At 40.3% G+C, this 22,726-nt stretch overlaps 1 protein-coding gene across 2 annotated transcripts in view; it reads right to left on the bottom strand.

Annotated features, from left to right (window-relative positions):
- Window positions 1–1,503: 1,503 nt before the first annotated feature.
- LOC306835013 (contactin-associated protein-like 2) overlaps window positions 1,504–22,726 on the bottom strand; it is a 195,939-nt gene continuing 174,716 nt past the window's right edge. For both annotated transcript variants that reach the window (XM_079361383.1, XM_079361384.1), the window contains exons 20-26: window positions 13,815–14,051; window positions 11,054–11,287; window positions 8,859–8,992; window positions 5,783–5,876; window positions 4,913–5,203; window positions 3,874–3,945; window positions 1,504–2,494 (exon numbers count right to left, since the gene is read on the bottom strand). In XM_079361383.1, the coding sequence (XP_079217509.1) occupies window positions 2,304–2,494; window positions 3,874–3,945; window positions 4,913–5,203; window positions 5,783–5,876; window positions 8,859–8,992; window positions 11,054–11,287; window positions 13,815–14,051 (1,253 nt within the window). In that variant the 3' untranslated portion in view covers window positions 1,504–2,303. The remainder of the gene's footprint in view (window positions 2,495–3,873; window positions 3,946–4,912; window positions 5,204–5,782; window positions 5,877–8,858; window positions 8,993–11,053; window positions 11,288–13,814; window positions 14,052–22,726) is intronic.

The following is a 22,726-nucleotide window of genomic DNA, read 5'->3' as shown; positions in this document are numbered from 1 at the left end:
AGAATCCCAGACTGAGCGGCAGCAAGCAGCAATCCACACTCCAAGAGACTCCCTTGCCAGCACTGGGCTTTTAAACACTGAGGTCAGGTGCACCTTGTTGAGCAATCAGTCACCTCACTTGGGCAGAGACGCAGACCTTTGGCAACAGAAGAGATAAAGGCCCAAACTGCAAAGGGAAACATAAAGGTATAATTATAGTCTTACGGCGCATTCATACGTACGTGTGCCCCGCGGTCCGTCTGTGCCCCGGTTTTCTTCCGTCTGACAGCGCGTGACCATTCACACTGGATTCGTTTCTGGAACGTCAGCGCAGAGAAGCGCACCCATGATCAGCTGGACACACATCACGGGAGAACTACAAAATCACACAGGATTAAAAAGAGAAAAAACGTGCGGGCAAAATGACTCTTTGTTTTTTTTAGGATGATTTGTTGTTCATTTGGTGCTTGTTTTAACGTCCTGTTGATAAAGTGATGGAAAATACGATTGCTAGTATGTATAATGTGTTTCATTTTGAAATTGACTGAAGAGTTTCCTTGTCTGACTTCCTGCCCAGGTTGTGATATTCTGTTTAGCTTGACTAGTGTCTGCAGCGTGCTCCATCTAAAAATAGACTTATGGTGAATTCACACCAAATTCAATATTTCTTTTTTGGTTTGGTGCGGTTTGTTTTCACATTGCACTTTTCGCAAGAGGCCCAGAATTCATAAACAAAACCACGTGTGCAAAGATCGTTCAATCATTGGATAAAAAGCAGTAATCACAAAATGAAATTAAACAATCATGGAGAACTTGTGTACTGCACTCACTGTCCTGGTATTGAACAGTTTGGCAACAAGTTCCTCCATTTCGTGAATACACCCTTACAGCGTATTTCACACGGAGCATAGCAGCATGGTGCTGGTGTCACGCTCTAGAGACAGACCACAGCGCCTATTGTGTGAACACAATGAGTGACTAAAGTGGCGGCACCTTTAGACATGAGGAGTAAGTTGAGGAGAGAAAACGTGGGACATTGCTATGTTGAATTTCCTGATAACATAGAATGTATGATTACATGATTAGAACTCCCACATTTTTTTAGACCCTTGCTTTTGTTTTTGATGCATGACATTTTGGAGATTTTTCGATACTCAAAGATTTGAGCATCGAAATTCAGTCAGAGGAGCGAAGGCTACAAAGCAAAATAAAAGCCCTTTGTACTTATTTTGATTGGAAAGAAAAACAGTGGCTTCTAAACCCCTCCAACCACACAAAATCGTAACTTACAGGCAACGTTTGACTGAATATAACTTCTATCAGGATTGCTTAAATCAATTTCACCTCATCAGTTATTTTAACTGCAAAAAAAAGCATACATGCTTCCTTAGACATTTGTCACCAGACTTCTCGAACAGTCTGCTTGCATTTCCTAAATTAAAGAAATTCATAAATAACATTTTCCATTACTGCAAAAAAAAAAAAAAAAAAATTTCCAGTTACATTTTGTCAAACCACTTATATTTGTCAGAAGATTACTACATTAGTATGTATACATTTTCCAAAATTACAGAAAATTTAAATAACATTTGTAAATATCGCTTAAAAAAACAATTTGCAGTTAATACGTTTCACCACTGTTTGGCCCCCCACCAAGGGAAAAATACAATAACTCTGCGAAAAGATTAAGTTCAATTCCTAAAAATAAAAATAAAAAAGGAAATTTAATATCGGTATTTGGCAAGAAGGAGATGAAAAAGTCTTCTCACAGTTCAGACTCCCAATAAAACTTTACTTTGTGAGACACCTCACTTCACTGTGAAAAAAACACAGCTGTTAAGTTCAGTGCTGCTCTCTTTACACCGTGTGGAGAACAGCCACACTTTTAGGTATTCTTCTTGTTGAATTTGTCCAAAACATCCACCGGTCAACGACTTGTTCAATTTAGTGCTTATCTCCAAAGTGCTTCTCCATGAACAGCACAATGTGTCCGTTGCACGTTTGTCCATTTCCTGAAATCTCTTCCTTTTCCCTGCCATGGTCTACACATCATCCGTTTAAACATCCACAACGTTTTTTTCTACTTCAGGCTGCGCTCTGTCAGGTAACAGACACACAGATTTAAAAAAATAACACTGTTGCTCTGCATGGGTCAAACTTACAAAACAGTTCATCCAAACACAGTGTTGCATTTGTTTGAATAAACACCATTGCTAGACTGCAAACCCGGTTTCTATATTGTTTCCACATTAAAAATATATTACGCAGTCAAGACATTCATTTTTTCAGCACTCAGTACTTTCTCGGAGTCCTCTCATTGGCTGCTAGATGAACCACTCCTTTTTTGACTCGTCAACCATTTCTGGGTTGTCTGTGCCGATGATGGCCGTTCCCGCTGACTCTCCTGCAGAGTCCTTGGACTCATGGGTGTGGTACGTGCCTTTGTGACGGAACATGTAGCGGATCAGGAACAGCAGCGTACATAAGATGGTGAAGATCACCACGGCGATGATTCCTGCAGAGGACACAGACAACAGGTGCACAGAAACAAGTGATTGTGTATGCTTTCGATCACTGCTGCCATCTTGCTTTTGATCAGCAAACCAACTTATGGGTTAGGTTTCAGCGTAGAGCTTTAAAATTTGGTCTTTCATGGATTCATTAACTGAAAATCAAGCAAATCAAGCTCATCATGTGAGGCATGTTTTAGCAAATGATGGCAACATCTCTTGGTTCCTGCCTCTAAATGATGACAAACTGTTGCTTTTTTCACAGAATATGATACATAGAAACCTTAATATTTCAAGTTTTAAACAAAAACAATTGTTTGTAACTTGTAACATGTTGTTGTAACTAGTTGTTATTGAAAGATTATTTGAGGACTTTTTTTTAATAGTCACTTATTTATTATGACAATACTGTTATTTGTTGATTTTTTTTCTGATATGACTGAAACAAATAAACAAATACACCCTGCAACACCAGCGAAATAACGGGAGAATCGTTCAAGACTTGCAACGCTCACAGCGTCTGAATCACATTAGTGTACACCTTTCAGTTAAATCATACCTGCATTCATGAGTTCCTCAGTCATCCACACCCACAATCATCCAATATTCCAATGGAAAACCTCCACAGTTCCTAGTCTGAATCCGTGCTACAGGAAGAGCACCAAAGTCCCAGTTGACAGTGAACAGTAGAGTCAGTGGAGGAGATTGCCACTGTAACATCGGCATAGAGCGGGTTGTTAAGTTGTCGCTGTTTCGTGTCGTAGAACCTCGTCGCAGGAGTCACGTTGGCAAAATTCCCTGGTGGATTTGGGGATTTTCCAGATCGATCCACTAGTGGAGTGTGCTGTTTTCTGGAAGCGGGAGCTGCCGGTTCCAGCAGAGGGAACTTCACTGTCTCCATATTTCAGTACAATTTATAGCTGGTGTGCAATTTGTGTCTGGTGTGCTTTTTAAGGTTGTACAGCGAAGATAATCGCTACATTTTTTAGTTGACTTTTTTGATTTGCCTCGAGTTGTGGGTCCGTGGTAAAACCCAAAGTGGAATATTCCGTTCTTTAGTGTGGGGATTGATTGAACTGTGTGGAGACACTGGAACTGTTGTTGAATTTATTCATTGCTTTTGTGTGGTCGTTGTTTGGTGCGGTTTAACAAAAAATATATACTTTTTTTACTGAATGGCAACCAAAGTCAAATCCGCTACAACTTGTAACAATGCCTTGAACCCCCGTTATGTCTCATGTCTAATATGTTAATGCCTTTAGCCATCTGAGCATACTTTTAAAAATAATTATTTTATCTCTTCTCTACACTGACTTATCTATTTATGTTTTTTTTCAGATTTTTGTTCAATAAATTGATCTCTTATTGTCTCAAGATTGTTTACCTCCAATGATGGCTGAGTCTCTGCTGACTCCATCAGGGATCACTCTCTCCTCATTAAAGGGGAACTTCACATCTGTAAAAAGGAATAATAGAAATCATAGTACCTCAGTGCCTTGCTCAGGGACCAATTTCAGGATTTCTTTTTTTTTTTGGTCCACACAAGGACTTGAGCAGGCGACCCTCCATTTGCCAACCCAAGTCCCTACAGACTGAGCGACTGCCACCCCTTTACGTTGCATGCTTTAAAAGTACAGATATAGCTGCAGACTTGAAGGATCAAACTTTACACACACAGTTTCAAAAAGTCTCACTCTGTAGTGAGCTGTCAGCTAATTCTGCTGCTGACTTCATCGCTCTCCAGGGAAGTGAAGAGCGTGAGTAAGACCGAGAGCAGGAGGCTGAGCAGAGACAAAGGAGTAGCACCAGAGGGAATAGAGGGTAATCTGACCCATAATAGCATGTCAGCAGGCTGGAAGTTCTTGGATATATAGTTAAGAATTCTTTTTTTTCTGTGAAAAGACAAGGGCAGAAGGTAGGAAGGTAGCTAAAACGATAAAAGTTAGGCAGAGAGGAAAAACAAAGTAAAAAAAAAAAAAAATCAATAAGAAGACAGACAATGATCTTTGCAAAGTAATGGATTGGATGAGGGATGAATAAATTATAAATAATATCTATAAATAGAACATATACATGAAGAGTTAGTCAGTTATATCAGTTAAATGGAAGGATAGCAGAGAGCCCACTTTGAACTTGATCATAGAGTCCAAATCAATGGACTCAATTGATCTGGAGCTTAACACTACCAAAGGTGCCTTTTAACACCAAGCCGGAGGGAGAATAGCTGCATCCACTTTCTGAAATACTGAACACTTGGGTAAGTGCTACATTGTGTTTGTGTGTGTGTGTGTGTGTGTGTGTGTGTACACATGCAAGGACATGTAAAGGATATAGATAGCATTTGAGTGTGTAACCAGTGATTGTGTTTTTTTTTTGTTTTTTTTTGAGTATGTGCAGATTTAGACAACGGTTGTTTGAGGTACCTGTGTTTTCCACATGCCAAGGATCTGTAGCAGCAGACATGGGTGGGATGGAGAGAGGAGACGTCTTACAGTTGGACTCCACCAGTTTGCCCTGGTACGACACTGGTGAGGAGGCTGCAGGAGGCCCGACTGTCTGACTGGCTGTTTCTGTGGGTGTTGCTGGGGTCTGTGCAGCAGTTCTCAGTGCAGACTTGAGGGGGGCGATTCCGTTGAACTGTACCCGTGACAGACAGCCAATGAAGCCTGGGGTGTTGTAGCGCTCGATGAGGACCGGGTCAATGTGTCCAGTTTCTACAGAGACAAAGTTAGACAGAAGCAGGGAGCAGAGGATTATTTTGATGGATTCGATGTGAAACTGTTTCATGAAACTTTCAAGCTTATTAAAGGGAGTATTCAATGATCTGTAAACGATGTGTTTGAAGTGAATTAGAGAGATACAGAAAGAGATAACGAGGATGATCTAAAGCCATGACTACGACAGATTTAAAGGAAAACACTTTTTATAATCCACAAAATAAAATAAAAAAATAGTTGGCACACATTTTTCTAAAGGCAAACACACAAATAAAAACTGAGATGTAAAACATCAGCACGAGATTACAGACGTGCTCAAACAAGGAGGGGGCGAGTGTGTAAAGAGACGAGTGTTGGCAGCATGGAGTAGGAGAAAGCAGAGGAACATACACGATGAGGGAAAACTTAACCTGTACAATAAGAAAGTTAACCGTCTTTGAACTACGATTGGTGGAGACAAAGGCAGTTTCACTAATAAAAGGAGAGAAGATGTCGTCATACTAAGTGTTGTAACAGTCAATGAAGTGTGAAAAAATAAATGCATGTGAGAAGTTCTCGCCAAGCTGAGATGCTTACCAAAGACTTTGGCCAGGAACAGAGTCTTGACCAGGTTGAACTGTGTGTCTGAGGAGTCAGGGAGGGTGTAGCTGACAGAAGGGTAATGATCTAGCTGTGGAGAGAGACAATGAATTAGCATCTGCATTTTGATAAGTCTGTCTATAAAACCACTGAACACAGCAATTAAAGACCCAACCCTTTCAGGATTATGTGTAAAGCTTTTGGTCGTATTTCTCAGTCAAACTGAATGCAAACTGAAAAGAGATCTCCCTTAATGACCCTGCAAACGTTAATTAATGGTGTGCTTTTTCTAAAGTCTGCGCTGCGTTCAAAGAATTTTAAACAAAGAGAGGGCAAGTTTGCGAAGAAGAACGTCTTCAGAGACGGAAAACCTGAGAGGGTTGATGGAGGGAGTGGAACACACGACTTTAATATCGCTGCAACATAATTAACTTGTTATTGCTGTTTCACTGACGTTTCTTAATAACTTGACAGCTGCAGTTGATGCTCTTCACAAGAATCATTTTAGACCAACACATTGGTTTATGTTTGTTGCAGGGAGGGAAAGTCTTTTTCTCTTTTCTATGTGTTCCAAGGAGGACTGTATCTTAGCATGTGCCAGTCTGCAGGTTGCATACAACACCAGGTGCAACCGGGGATGGTTATAGACTTTTTTTTGTTGTTGCTTTTTTTACTTTGTATTGTTATTTTTAACTGGAAATGTGCCCAGTCGATATCCTGAAACGCTGTTGCAGCCTTTTAACTTCCAGCTGAACTGAGATGTGGGTGAAGGGTTGATTCGGATGCGTTTGTGTGAGCGTGCGAGTGCATGAAAGAATCACTTGAATCTTCCCATGCAAAAAAAACCTCTCTAAACCCCCTCGCACTTTTCTCTGTTTATTTCTGCACAAACAAACAAAGCAACTCCTAATTTGATTTGCTTCTCCAACAGGCTGGTCTCAGAGGAGCACTGTGTGGCTTTTGTTTTCCACTGTGACTGGAGGGTCGGATAATGTGGCACAATTCAATTTTGCACAGTTTATTTACTTTTATCTGTGGAATCAAATTGGCTGCAGAGCGGGGGACGGCAGTCGGAGTCTTCAAACCCCACAAAAAGGTCCACAGAGAAGGACGTCTAATTACAACCACAATTACTGGGATGGTTTCATGTTATGCAGAGCTATTTAGACAACAACATGTTCTCCTTTTTACTTTTTACTCTGTTATCTCTCAGTTTATACAAAGCTCACATTAGCAGAGTAATCAGCGGGTGGACAACAGGAGAAAATGAACAATGGTGGAATCTATTTCCTCAATATGTGCTCAGAGAGAATGTTATTTAGCCAAAGTTCTGTTTTATTTATATTCACACTAGTTTACAGTAAACAGAGAACACTCTGCTTTTTTGTAGCAGCTCTGTTTCTTTAATTTTATTTGAGGGACAGAACATAGTCCTAATGCACGTTAAACATTAGAGAACCGAGTGCAACTCAATGCTAATTTCTTGTTAAATTGTTAGTCAAAAAAGAGAAATACCAAAATGTGTTTTATTTTTCACAGCTTCAGACAGCAGTTCCGACCATGTTCATGAGTACAAATACAGACCAGAGGGAGGAGAGGAGAGGAGAGGAAGGACGGGAGAGAATAGAAGAAGAAAGAGAACATAAAGGGTAAGGAAAGGAAGAAGAAGGTGAAGAACTGAAAAGAGAGAGAGGAAAAGAAAGTCAGGAGACATATTTTAAGTTAATACATACAGAATACTTCTGATACAATTCTGCTAGATAGTTGTCATCTCTTCCGTAAATATGGCATCAATCATCGTGAGCTGACTGGAGACTGTTTGTTCCAAGATTCAGATTTTTTACTTCATTCATCGTATAATATCTTTAGTTCCTTCGAGCTCATAAGTGTGATAGTGAGATAAAAGTTGAGCTTCCTGCCTACAAAGCAGATAAATCATTACTAAAGGAGAGAAGTGCAGTGGACAGATGAAAAAGACACATCAATATTCCCTATCATGAAGCCTTTATAGAGAGTTGACCTGACAGCATGTGTGGATATGAAGAACATGTTTGTACCATGAAAAGAGCCTCGAGGCAACATGGGAAAAGTTTCACCCATTAAAGTTATCTTCATTAGCAAACCCTCTGGCTCTATCATTTTTTTTCATCTATATCTTTCAACTTTTTTATTCTCTCTCACAGCTCCCCTGATGATTTTTTTTTTTCAATTTAAAAGAGCACATTATGCCCACCAGTGTTCCTCTTAATACTCTGAGCTCTATTTAATGTTAAGTGCTGAACCTATGATTGAAGAAAAAAAAGGATTCAAAGGATTGTTATTTAAAGTACATTAACACTGTTTACCTGATGAACGTAAACGTTTCAGTCACACACTGAGCTCCGCATCTTTATCTGGCCAAAACTGAGTGCATGCCGAGAAGCAGAGAATCTTCCAGTCTCTTTCCATGCCAGTGAAAAGTGATATGTTATGTACAAGTGCTCCCATCAGGGTGATCAGCAGCTACAGGATATGATTTGTACAAAAGGAAGGAACAATTTCAATTGAACGTTTCAAGGGAATTTTCTCGATTTCTGATTTTTTCTCTATTTTCCCCCCGAGTGAAGGTGAAGAGATTCGAAGATCGGGTGGATGTCATTGCAATGAGGGTATCAGGCAAATGTAGTTTTCCCTCAATAAACTCGTAATAACTGCTTATTGAATGTAGCATAGGAAGTTATGATGTTAATATACTTTACTTAATATACCCTTAAAAGGTAGTAGTACTCTGATTAGGTCAGGTCTATTCTGAAACACACAACACTTCTTGTCTTAGTAATGTCCAAAGAACTTCTTATAAAGTCTTTGTAACGCCAAATATTTTTATTTTACCAAATTATTGTCATGGTCCTCTAAACCATATTTTCCTCCTCTCAATCAAAAGCGTTTTGTCATGGTGTAGTTGTTCCTACACTGCTTGAAAGGATGGTCGAAGGAACATAATATTTCAGATTCTGAGATTGATCAAAAATCCTAAAATATATGCTTTGTGTGTGTGTGTGTGTGTGTGTGTGTGTGTGTGTGTGTTCTGTACCTGGATGGTGATGCTTCTGTCAACACGGGACATGTTGATGCTATGAGGCTGTCCGTTGGCCAGGTTACGCTGATCCACGTCTATGGAAAAAGGCTCCCTCAGACCCCCCAGGTTGTACCGCACCTGTAGTGAACCTAGAAACAAACTGTCATGGTTTGGTTTTGTTTGGTTGTTAATCCTGTTTTAGTTTTCATTATTTCCCTTGTGTTCTGTGTATCTATGTTCCTAGTGTGTTTTCCTGTATTCTTGTGTTCTTCTATGTTGCCTGTTAGTTTATTTCATTCTGTCACGATCCGGGGTAGGAAACAGGGAGGAGGACCCAAATGCAGAGAACTAAAATTTATTAACAAAAAGGCAAACAAAAACTTACTTTGAAAAACCAAAATCCAAAAACCACGACGGAGAAAACACAGGGAGCAGGGAGATGACAGACCACGAGACATTGACAATACAATGAACCGACAAGAGACTGAGGAAAAACACAGAGACTAAATAGACAGGGGTAATTGGACACAGGTGAGACTAACGAGACAGGTGAGGAACATCAGGGTAATCAGGAAGGCGGGAAACACAAGGAACAAAGAACACAAGACCAGAACACTGAAGACAAGTACAACTTGACAACGACACCACCAAAACCAGATATACAAAATAAAACATGAAACACTAAAGACTAGACTTAAAACACAAGACAGGAAATAAACTAACAGGCAACATAGAAGAACACAAGAATACAGGAAAACACACTAGGAACATAGATACACAGAACACAAGGGAAATAATGAAAACTAAAACAGGATTAACAACCAAACAAAACCAAACCATGACACAAACGACCTCACAACTCAGCTCTCCATCTCTGTAGAATGTTTTTTTAAAAAAAGCTCTTATTGTTAGTAAAATGAAGTTAATAATAAATGAGATTTTTTTTTCTCTATGCTGACAAATATTAGTGGGAATGATGACTTAACCCCAGCTAATAGCGGCTCAATTTTTGTGGAAATCCATAGGCATTAAGGTTATTGGAGATGTATTTAAAGATGGTATTCTCATGTCTTTTCTTCAGTCTGGCCTTCCCAAGGACCATTTTTTGGGGTACTGAGCAGACTTGTCTTTTTATTTTGGGCTTAGTATCCCTTCCCTCAATACTCCGAATGAATGAAGAATCCTTTCTTATTAAATGCAAGAACGCCTCCCATTGCATTTCCTCTTTTCACCACCTGTGACATGACACAGCATAAATGGTAAAGGGACCTAGATAATGAGTACATCAGAGTCAACTGGCACAAGACTGAGCGAAACGTAATATAAAATTTGTCAAGGATTACACATAACACCTTCCATCCGGAATGAGATGGAGCCAGGCCCATCACCACAACGTCTGAAATTAGTTTTGGCAAGAACATGTATACTGTTGAGGTGGATCAGTGAGAAATGTTACTATGTGGTACAAAGCCACAGCAATTTTTTTCTCTTCTTCCATATGATAGGATTAGTGCAGTGCTGAAGGGCAATGGACAGTTATTCTTGATCACTTGGCAGCCACTCATGGACTACCTTACCGCAGAGAGTCTTGTCAACATGATTCTCTTACCTGTATTGGACGCCCTTAGGACTGAATACCGGCACTGGACATTCCCATTCAGGCTGAGGCTGGATTTCAATTTGACGGACTCTGGCAGGTTAATAAATCCCTGGAGTGACCATGATGAGGAAATTAGGTGTTTTATGTTCGACTTTATTTGCCTTTTTTGATTTTAGTTTTTATTGTCTGTTGTGGTTTGCCTTTTTTGCCGGGGTTGATTTTAGTCATTTTCTTTGTGTCTTTGTAAACGTCTTCTAACTGTTATATTGTTTAAAAAATGTCAGTAAAATTGTTAATGGGAAAAAAAATAAATCAGATTTTTCAGGTGCAGCGAGTGTCTTGTTGACACTTAAGGACAAAAGGTTGTTTTTGTGTAATGTTGTTGTAATGTTGCGGGCCTGGAGACATGTCGCTGCACCCATTGCCTTTGTTGTGATTTTATTCAAGTAATTGTGAAAGTTGGTTGCATGCAAAATATTTTTGGGAGATTATAAAACTTTGTCTGTGCTGAAAGAGAAGCTTTGTCAAATATATTATTCAACCACAGACATGAATTATTTAAGGCAGACATCTGAACTGTGAGCAACAAAGCATTGTGTCAGAATCTCACCATTGTGCCTTAGAACCACAGCCAGGTAGTCCTGAGTCTTGGAGCTGACATACATCAGAATAGCTGGAGCACTGGATGTGCTGAAACTGAAGGCAACTTCCTCCTTTGTGAGATTCACTTCCTGTGGTGTGAGCTGGTGCGTCAGGATCTTTGAGTCTCTGCTGGCTCCTACAACTGCTTCAGGCATGAAGTTGTACTTGACCAGAGTTCCTGCCTCAAAGAAACCCCCAACGTCTGTGTGGGACAGACAGAATCAGAAAAATACGTCAAAAACATATGTTTCAGCTGCTGCAAAGTGAACTAGGTGTAAGAATAGAGGACGATAAATGGGATGTGATATGGAATGCAGAGGATATCAGATTGTTACAATTTAAAATCTGACACCGCTTGCAGCTCTCTCCCAATAGACGACATAATGAACTCCCAGCTGTCACCTCTTTGTCTTAAATGTAAAATCCCTTATACTCATCGTGGATGGTCCTGTCCAAAAAAAAAAAAACAAGCGTATTGGGTAGATACTTTACAAGATATGAAAAACATTCTGGGTGTGAGTTTGTGTATGAACTCTCTCTCTTTAAGACAAACTAGCATAAGATTATCATGGAGTCTTGGATATTTGCTTTACTCTACAAAAGGACTATTCATGCAAATATGGACCCCCATACCTCCGCTTTTTGAATTCTACTGTGGCTTTTTTTTATTTTTATATATATTTTTTTATTATAACTAATTAATAACTATGGACACTGCTCTCTGTTTGGAAAACCAAAACGGGACACTTTTGTTGAGTTATACCCCCTCTCTGTGTGTTAAATCCATTGTGGTTGGGCAATGTCTTGTTTTGTTCTGTTTTGCTGAGCTTTTTGTTGCTGTTTACTTAAAAAAAGGAGAAAAAAAACAATAAATATATCTGGAAAAGAAAAAAAAACATGATAAGGAACATTTCTTGACATGTTTGAAGCAGTGAAAACGGCCCCCTTTACAAGTACAAAGGAAACACATTTATGTTGTGTACTTCAAAGCGTCATTACACTCATCGTCTTCTTCGGGACACAGTACAATCAATACTTCAAGATGCACCGCTTAAAGTTAATACTAACCTTCTGGTAATTTAAACTCAGGGAGTCTAGAGGCACATGTTTTATAATTCTAAGTGTTTACCAGGCAGAGTTCAGTGAAACACACTGCTTGTAATTTTGTTTTCTGATACGGAGGGAATGTTTACTATTTGCAAATAATTAATCAGACTTAAAAAAAAATACAATAAAATCTTTAAAATAAAGTGAAGCTGAGAAACTCAGAAATCATGAAGGGGGCAACTGAAAGAGGTGGAAACAAAGGACAAGGACTCAGAGAGAAACTAAATCAAGGAATGGGAAAGGATGAACAAAGATTAAGGTGGATAGAGTACAGAAGAAAAAAAAGGATGAGACAAATTGAGAGCAAATTTAAAGAGTAAGAGGGGAAAAAGAAGAATCCCAAAAGTAAAGAATAAAAGTCAGAGATAGAATAAGACATATTGAACAGCTTTAAAATGATTGGTTGAAATAAAGAAGAGTACAAAGTCGATTCAGAGTTAAAGAAGGGGAATTAGGAAACAGAAACAGAATGTAGCTGGAGGAGCAAGGAAACAAAGGAGAGGGGGAAAGTGGAGATGTAAAAAAGTGTGATGTGTTTGATATGCCAGGTGAAAAAGAAGGGATGAGTTCAGAAAAAGCAACAAGGGGGAGAAGTGACAGATCCGACATGTAACAGTAAAGGTGGAAGAGAGGAAAACAGAAATAGAATAAGTGTGTCCTCAGAGAAGAAGTGCTCTCCTTTTTTCTTTTTTTTCCCTGAACATGTTAAACACATGTACAAACACTCACTTTATTGTATAAATCCTGAAGAGTCGGATTATTTAAGACATAATTCAAAGGACCTCTCGTCTTAAACAAACATGTCTGCACACCCTATTACCCTTTCTCCGAGCATACACAAATACACATTTTGCTTTTCTGTCATTCCTCCACAACCCTCAGCATCCCATGAGCTCAGGGGAAAACCCTCTTCAGCTTTAAGGAAACACATTAATTCAGGTGATGGAGTTCAACTCTCTGCCTGGGAGCGAGCAGAAAGTCTCTGACTGTGCTGCACTTCTCCCCAGAGCATTTTACCAACACTTGTTTTGAGAAGCACAACATTAAAACTGTATCTAATGAATCCCTATGAAACAAACATGAGGCTTTAATGATGTGTTACAGGAGCTCAGTGAAAGTGTAACATTTCTCCTCCTCTCTTCTTTCTGAGCGACACGCCGCCTGGTAACAGGACTTTTCTTATGTTGTTTGTCGGTTCGTTCTCTCAGCTCTGCGTTTGCACAGATTTAACATTCAGCGGGCGCACTTGAAAGCCGGAGAGAATTGGTAGGTAAGCACAATATCATTCTCAATCGATGCCTTTCATCATAAGCCCAAACACTTTGAACACCAGCAGCTCGGAACTGAACAGGAAGTGAGGACAATCATGAAGCACAGCAAAAAACACAGTGGGTTGTCACGCAATGAGGCCCATTGAAACGCTACTCCAGCAGTTATCGTGGACCTACTTGAGTCTGACCCTGAACTGAACAGGGACTCAAAGATGAGTTTGCACAAAGAGAATACATTATCTGCCGCAGTAGGAAATTTAAAAAAACCCTGAAGAGGCGGCAAAATGGAAATAAAATCTGAAATAAAGAAATGCCAGAAAAACGGAATCTAAAGAGTATTATTTCTCGTACCTCTTGTGCAGAACGGCCCGTCGTACGCGGTGTCAGTGCAGTCACACAGGTATCCGTTGTATTTCTCCACACACTTCCCTCCATTCTGGCAGTACATCCCAAAACTTGTGCAGTGGCCTTGGCAGCCAGGCTTGACCCCAGGCGTGACCTCCGCCCTCTCTTCCAGGTCCAGCGTGATGCCGTTCATTCGAAGGGCTCGGATACATCCCAGGAAGCCCCTCTGCCCCCCTGCAGCACCTGAGGAGAGAGAGAGAGGGAGAAACAGGAAAAGGTGAGCGGGCATCAAGGACATACAAAGTATCAGGGGATAGGAAAAAAAATCCAAGAAGACAAAAAGTGAGGACGAGCAGAAGTCAGGGTCACTGAAATCATTTTGAATAAAAGAGGCTGTTTTAATCTCTTTTACAGACGTTTATATCCCTACGCCTGGAGGAAGCCGCTGATGTCACGTTAATCGTTCCGACTGTGACGCCGCTCTTGAAACAACCTTCAACTCCTTTGATTTCTTCACTAATTAAAACCTTCTAATGAACACTGTGTCTTACTGAACATCTCACAAGCACACACAAACAGAGTCATGTCAACTAAACACACACACACACACACACACACACACACACACACACACACACACACACACACACACACACACACACACACACACACACACACACACACACACACACACACACACACACACACACACACACACACACACACACACACATCTGACTTGAATGAGTCAGTAAAGGCATCAACACTTAGCCTTGGGGTGTCGATAGCCATTCCCCTAAACTGCTACCATCATCATTCTGGCCTTGCAGCATTACTGTCTAACTACCCATTAAGTTGGACAGAGGAGGGGACTTAAATAGATTAATGTCAGCCTAAATGACTATAGCAATAAACACACACATAAACATGCATGCACAGGTATGGATTCAAACACAGGCAAACTGACAGAGGACGCCTATAATGTATGGATAAACACACAAGTATGAACACACACTCATACACACCGTCATTAAGAAAAACCAAGGGACAGCTTAGTTATTAAAACATCTCAACTACTTCATTTTAATTAGAGAGAAGTGTGCACTCAAAGGGACATGTTAAGGAGACTTAAACACTCAGGACATGTTTGCATAAAACACGTCAGTTAGCTGAGCCCCACAGGTACAACACAGACTTGTGAAGATCACTGCACCCACAGCACATAGACTGCCATTCTTATGCTAGCTTACTTCATAAGCATCAAGATGCAAGTTGGCGTTCACACACTTTCTCCACTTTCCCCTACCACACTGGATTTGACTTTTAGTAGTCAAATCCAGGGACATTGATTTATTTGAATCAGGGACATTGTACAAAAACAAAGAAAAAAAGAGAATAGATGCTTTGTACCAGATTTTGCTGACTAATTAACTACACCTGTTAATAAATCCATTTGGCTGGTGGTTTGTGCCACCTGTTTACACAGGTCTAAATCAGTTTCTGATGAAACGTACAGCAGGCGCCAAGGTCTGCAGGGACATGGGCAGACGTACACACACACACACACACTCACTCACACACAAGTGCAGATTATTTTTCTACCTTTGAACTGCAGGACTGCTGCACTGCTTCTCTTCTGTTATCACTGTATAAGTGGCTTATTAAAGTGCTGGAATGTCCTATCTCTCGTCATTCCTCTGTTTGAGATTGAACACCAAACACATCTCTAAAACAACGTTTACCCACTCCATGTTTATCACTGCAGGATGCTGATGGTGTTGGTTTAAGATCACTGTGTTTGATTCATATGGTCTAAATGCCATTTCAAAAACCTTCCTCACCCTGCAGCAATTCCAGAGAGATATTATCACATGAATCCCATCTCACCACCAAAGTTATTTGTTTTTTTCAACCATCTCTCTTAAAGGTCTATAGCAGGGGTCGGCAACCTTTGGCACCTGTGCCATGGGTGGCACGCCGCGGAATAAACACTGGCACGCTGGCACCTCAGTGTTCCTCACTTTGTGTGTCCTGATTTCATGGGTTTGAGTGACAGCTCCCGCCACAGCGTTGTAGCCGCGGTCCCGCCCACGTTCCCAGTGACCCCCACACATGATGTTGTCAACGATGGCTACGCCGGCTGTTAAAAAGGCCAAAAGTAGAGCATTCCTGTCCTCCTGGACACAAGAGTTTGGTTTTGTATTTTTGAAGGACCGTGCTGTGTGCACTTTATGCTGTGAGAATGTTGTGTGCCGAACATCAAGTGTTAAGCGGCATTTTGAGACGAAGCACAAGAAGAATTTCAAAGACCTAGCGGACAAAGCAGAGTCGATTAAACGTGCTGTGTCAAGGTATGACAAACAAGCTAGTTCCCTCAAAGTTTTTACCACAGCTAAAAATCACGGGACAGAAGCAAGCTATCGCATTGCGCATTGCATTGCAAAACATGGGAAGCCGTTTACGGATGGCGAATTTATTAAGGAGGCTTTTCTCAGTAGCTCAGATGCTCTTTTTGAAAGCTTGCCAAATAAAGAAACGATCAAGTCACGAATAAAGGACATTCCCACGTCAGCTAGAAGTGTTCAGCGACGTATAGATGAAATGGCTGAAAATGTCAGAGCTCAGCAAACAGCTGGATTAAAAGATGCTGCGGTGTTTAGCATTGCACTCGATGAAAGCGTGGATGTGAATGACATTCCGCGTTTGGCAGTCATGGCAAGGTACCGTGATTCAAGTACCGTGAACTTTGCTGCTTGAAGCCAATGCCTGAAACAACAAAAGGTGAAGACATAGCCAAGGCATTAATTGAACATTTTGAGGAACGAGGGATTAACATCGGAAAAGTGTTTGCAGTGACCACAGACGGCGCCCCCGCTATGGTTGGGAAACAAAAGGGAGCTGTCAAATTGATTGAAGAAAAAGTCGGCCACCCCATCATGAAACTCCACTGTATAATACATCAAGAAAATCTGTGTGCAAAAATGTCAAATTCGGATCTCAATGAAGTTATGGCCACGGTGTCAAAGATTATTAACTTCATAGTGAAGAGATCTGCACTGACGCACCGGCAGTTTCAGTCCCTGCTGGAGGAGCTGGGCAGCGCATACGCAGATCTGCCTCTTTACTCAGCAGTGAGATGGCTGAGCTGCGGAAAAGTTCTGGAGCGATTTATCAGCTGCTTTGATGCTATCAAGGCCTTTCTGGCCGAAAAGGGCCAAAGGTATCCAGAACTGGAGGACGAGAGGTGGATTGTAAAACTTACGTTTCTGGCAGACATTACGGGACACCTGAACGGGCTCAATCTCAGACTGCAAGGTGCAGGACAAACTGTTTTGGACATGTTTGAGACATGGACGGCTTTTGTTGGTAAGCTGGCAGTATTCTCAGGTGACATTTCCACCTCCGCTTTCCGCTACTTTCGACACCTGAGAGAGCTGTCCTCCCAGCGCCACATTAGCACCGCTGAAATAACCACGTACATGCGTGAGCTGGAGGCTGAGTTCACAACGCGATTTGTGGATTTCAAAAGGTACGGGCCAATGTTTTCTTTCTTGATCAAGCCCGACAGCTTTGATGGACATGATTTGGACACTACTCTGTTCGACTGGATGGATGTAGAGGACATGGAAATGCAGCTGATTGAGCTGAAGAGCTCAACACTGTGGGTGACCAAGTTTGCAGAGCTCAGGAAACAGTTGGAAGCCACACCCGTGCGAGATCACGGAGCCCACATCCTCACCTGCTGGGCATCTGCACCTGAGAAATTTCGCTGTCTCCGGGACATTGCAGTGGCGCTGCTGTCAGTCTTCGGGTCAACATATCTCTGTGAGCAGGTGTTCTCACACATGAAACATGTGCTCAGCCCCACCCGCAGTCGGTTAACAACGGAGCACTCTGAGGCATGTTTGCAACTCAAGGTAACCAACTATAAGCCCCAGATCACAGAGCTCAGCCAAGCTAAGCAGGGCCAGGGATCACACTGACTATCTAGTAGGCATCTGATCACTTGATGTGGCCTCAGCCTACACAGGTTTTTAGTTTAAATGTGTAGCTGTTTGTCCATGTCTTTGAAATGTTGATGTGGCTATTTTGTTAAGAATACAGATATGTTATTGTTTTGTTATGATACAGATACAGTTTCACTTTTTATTATTATTATTAAGCTTGAGCAGATGCAGGTTTTAAGACAAGGCACTGTGGTCTCAGTTTTGGTTTGGCCTCTCTTCCCAGAGCACTATGTTTATGAAATGTTTGTGTTTTGAGATGTGCTGTATATGGATGGAATAAAATTCCAGGTATAGTGGAAATTATTTTGTATTTTGCGTCATTTAACTTTGCGTTATTATTGATAATGGCACACTAGATGAGAAGAACATTTCAAACTGGCACTCCATGTCACAAAGGTTGCTGACCCCTGGTCTATAGGCTAATAATCTCTCTTCTTTTTTTTTTTTTTTTTTAATTTTCTTTTTATTGAACATTATAGCTTACATTCTACATACAGCTGGTACATAATGTTTGAGTTCTTTATATTTCCAAATGCAAATGAGGTATCTTTAAGTTAGAATTAAACATGACAATCAAAAGATACATGAATAATACAAGAAAAAAAGAAATAAAAATGTCTTCAGCCTTTTACTTTAAATCCCCTTAGAGAGTGTCTGTACCTTTCCATGTAAACAAATGAAATTATGCCCAGGACATAGTGGGTAGTTGCATTTTATCCTTCATTTTAAATGGTTCAATCTAACATAGTTTTGTTATGTTACCAGTGTAGCGAATGTAGCAAAATAAAAGGAAATGAGAACTAAAACAAAAGAAAAGAAAGAAACAAAAAACTAAAATTCCAACTCCTGTAGCTATGAACTGGGTTTTTTTTTTTTCCCTCTTCTTTCCCTCCTCTTCACAATGCACATCTCAAACAAAGTCTGATCTAATTGGTTTTATGAACTCAATCCAGTTTTCCCAAATTCTTTTAAATCTATCCCTCTCCATTCTCAAAGAGAAAGTTAGCTTCTCCATCACATATATGTCGTGTATTACCTCAATCCAATCCTCCACCCTAGGTGCCTCTATCTTCGACCATCTTCTGGTAATCGCTTTCTTGCTAGCAATCAGCATTATTCTATAAATGTGTTTGTCCCCAAATCTTATAAAATTTATGTCCAGTTTTCCCAGGTATAGTACCTCAAATGTAAGTGGAAGGTCTACCTTCAGTATTTTATCCATACACTTTTTGATCTCCTGCCAGTAACAACCAATAGTGGGGCATCCCCAGAACACATGGAAGTGGTCGGCTTTGTCAGCACCACATAGTCTCCAACACTTTGTGTCATGATACTTTGTCTGTGCTGGTGTTTTAAAGAATCTTATCATGTTCTTCCACCCGTGTTCTCTCCATGTTAAGGAGCAAGTTGTTTTCCACTGCTGTTCATGTATTTCCTCCCATTCTTCCCCCAATATAATAATATTTGCCTCTTTCTCCCACCTCTTTTTTATATACTCCGTGTCATTTCCCTTTAGGTCTTCCACTCCCTTATATAATTTTGAAATTAGCTTTTTACCCAGTTTTGATTCATATGCCGAAGTGAACATCTTTATGACTTCAAATCCCCTCCCCTCCATAATTCCCCTTCTTGTCTGCTCTAAATAATGCCTTAATTGCAAGTACCTGTAATGATCCAGATCAGTTAGATTATATTGGTCTTTCAGCTCTTGAAAACTTTTGATCTCCTTCTTTCCTAGGAGCTCCCAAAATATTATAGGTCCCCTGTCCCAATTTTTAAAACTTTTATCTGTTCTATTTGGTATGAATTCGGAATCATATCCAATCCATCTTAATAGTCTGCTTTGTACTTTCAAGTCATTTTTCATAATTAATTCAAACCAAAGCTTCAGTGATATATCCAGCCAAGGGTTTGTCCCTTCTCTAATGTGTTTTCTCAGGTTATTGTCCCCTATTATAGCCTGTATAGGAACACCATCAGTTGTGGTGATCTCAATTTCTTTCCATCTTGCTGAGTAGGAGGGATTGTATATATTCAACAATATTTTTATTTGTGCTGCTTGATAATAGCTTTTCAGGCAAGGGAGTGCTAGTCCTCCTTTGTTTTTAGGTAACTGCAGTGTTCTGTACCTGATCCTTGGTCTCTGCCCCTGCCAGATATATCTAGAGATCAATTTATCCCATTCCCTGAATTCATTTTCTGTTACCTCCACTGGTAAACTCTGGAACAGATACAGAAGCCTTGGCAGTATATTCATTTTGATCACCTCCGTTCTTTGTGTAATACTCATATAGGGTATCAGATTCCATCTCCTAATATCTGATTTAATTCTATTGAGCAATGGATCATAGTTGATGGATTTTAATTGCCCTAGATCCTGAGGTAGATTCACTCCCAAATATTTTATTGATTTTAGGTCCCAGTTGATCTTGTACATTTCCCTAATCACTTGGTTTGGTCTGTAATTAAAAGTAATAACCTGAGTTTTCTGTATATTTATTTTATAGCCAGATAGATGGCCATAATCTGTAAGGGTTGTCATAAGTGCAGGGAGAGATGTATTGGGGCTCGACAAATATATTAATACGTCATCTGCGAATAGGGCTATTTTTTGTTCACCTCCCCCCATATCTATGCCTGCTATTTTGTTTTATCCATTTATTCAGGGGTTCCAAAAAAATGGCAAAAAGTAGGGGACTCGCTGAGCAACCTTGACGACAGCCTCGTTCTAATGAGATAAACTTGGAAAGACTTCCATTAATCCGGATCCTAGCTGTTGGTTTATTATACAGGGCCTGTATGGTCTTAATAAATATCTCGTGGAAATTAAACCTTTCCAGCACTCTGTACAGGAAATCCCACCTGACAGAATCAAATGCTTTTTCCGCGTCTATTCCCACTACTACAGTCTCCATCTGATGTTTGGTTACGTGCTGCATTACGTGTAGGGTGCGCCTGATATTGTCTTGCGTCTGTCTTTGTTTTATGAATCCCGTCTGGTCTAAGTGGATTATTTCTGGCAGAATTGTTTCTAAACGTCTGGCTAGAATAGCTGTAAATAGTCTGTAGTCTTGGTTAAGGACACTAATAGGTCTGTAGCTGGAGCATTCCTGCTTATCCCTTCCCTCCTTCGGAATCACAGAGATAATGGCCTCTCTCCATGAGTGAGGAATCTCTCCCTCCTTCAACACCCAGTTAAATGTCTTTCTCAGAAGTGGGATTAATGACACCCTAAGTGATCTGTACCATTCAGCGGTGTACCCGTCAGCTCCCGGGGACTTGTTGGCCTTAAGATTTGAGATTGCTTTGTTTATTTCCTCATCTGTAATTTCGGTAGTCAGAGCCTTATTCTGTTCATCTGTCACTCTTGGTAATTTTAAGTTCTCTAAAAATGTATCCATCTCGGTTTTATTACCAGCTGTCGGTTGGGCATATAGATTTTTATAATAAACTTCAAAGCACTTTTGAATTTCCTCTGTTTTTCCGACTGTTGTTCTTGTATGTGGGTCTCTTATCTTGTAAATATTGTTTTGGGATTGCTGTTTTTTCAGTTTATATGCCAATAATTTTGTTGATTTACCCCCAACTTCATAGTATCTTTGTTTTGTGAACATTAGATTTTTTTGGATCTCCTGTGCATAAATCTCATTTATCTCTGCTCTCTTTTTTTTAATTTCCTGATTTATGTGCTCTTCCAATTTGTCTTTATGTTCACTTTCTAGTTTTTTTAGGTCTGATATGAGTGCATCAAGTTTTGACTGTCTTACCTTTTTTAAATATGCTGTTTTAGCAATTATCTTCCCTCTCATCACTGCCTTACACGCGTCCCAGAGCACCGACGGGGACACTTCACCATTATCGTTATCCTCTATATATGTCTGTAGTTCCTTCACTATTTCTTCCTTAGTGTGTCCTTCTAATATACTTGAATTTAATCGCCAGATTGTTGTTTTTTTCTCACTCTCCAGACGTAGTGTTAAATAAAGGGGGCTATGGTCTGATAGGTCCCTTACTCCTATATCACATTTTTCTACCCTATAAATATCTTTATTATACATCAAAAAGTAATCGATCCTCGTATAAACGTTGTGAGGTGAGGAGTAATAAGTATAATCTCTACTTGAGGGATTCAAATCCCTCCATACGTCTACAATCCCCAGTTCAGACATCAGACCTTTTATTTTTTTACTTATTGCACTTTTTGGTATTCCACCTCCTGAGGAGTCTAGCTGAGGATTAAATCTTTGGTTCAGATCACCCCCAGTAATGAATACTCCCTCTGTCTCTGATGTCATCAGGTCAAACACCTGTCTATAAAATCTCCACTCCGAGCCTGGTGGGGCATAGACATTCAGAAAAGTCACCACCTCTCCCTCCAGTTTCCCCTTAACCATGATAAACCTTCCCTCTTTGTCCCCTGTCACGGATATTTTTTCGAATGAAATACTCCCCGAGATTAAAATGGCCACCCCCCTCCGGTGTCCTGATTTGTAGGAGGCAGAGAATATTTGGTTGTAACCATTCCTCTTTAGCTTAGCATGTTCCTTTTCTGTCAGGTGGGTCTCCTGCAGCATTATCACCCCCTTTCCTTCTTTTTTCATCTTTCTTAATATCTTACTCCTTTTGGTTGGGTTGAGTACACCGTTCACATTATGTGAGGCTACTTTAATGCAATTAATAATCTCTCTTCTGATGGATCCATGCATGAAAAATATACATGCATACTGCACTAAACCTAAGTCTATATTTAAGGTATATTTTAAAAAGGAGCCGTATAAGAGCATAGGCGGTTGCATTTCAGAAGATTTATCCAAGCTTAAATTCAGTCAAGACGATTTGAGCTGAAAACAACTCAATCCAGATAGATGTCCACCGAAGATTATAATGTCACACGTTTTCATTGAGACTCTT

Source organism: Symphodus melops, assembly GCF_947650265.1.
Source record: "Symphodus melops genome assembly, chromosome: 14".
Taxonomy (NCBI): Eukaryota; Metazoa; Chordata; class Actinopteri; order Labriformes; family Labridae; genus Symphodus; species Symphodus melops.
Note: the sequence above shows the minus strand (reverse complement) of the source record. Positions and strands in the feature narration are given on the sequence as shown.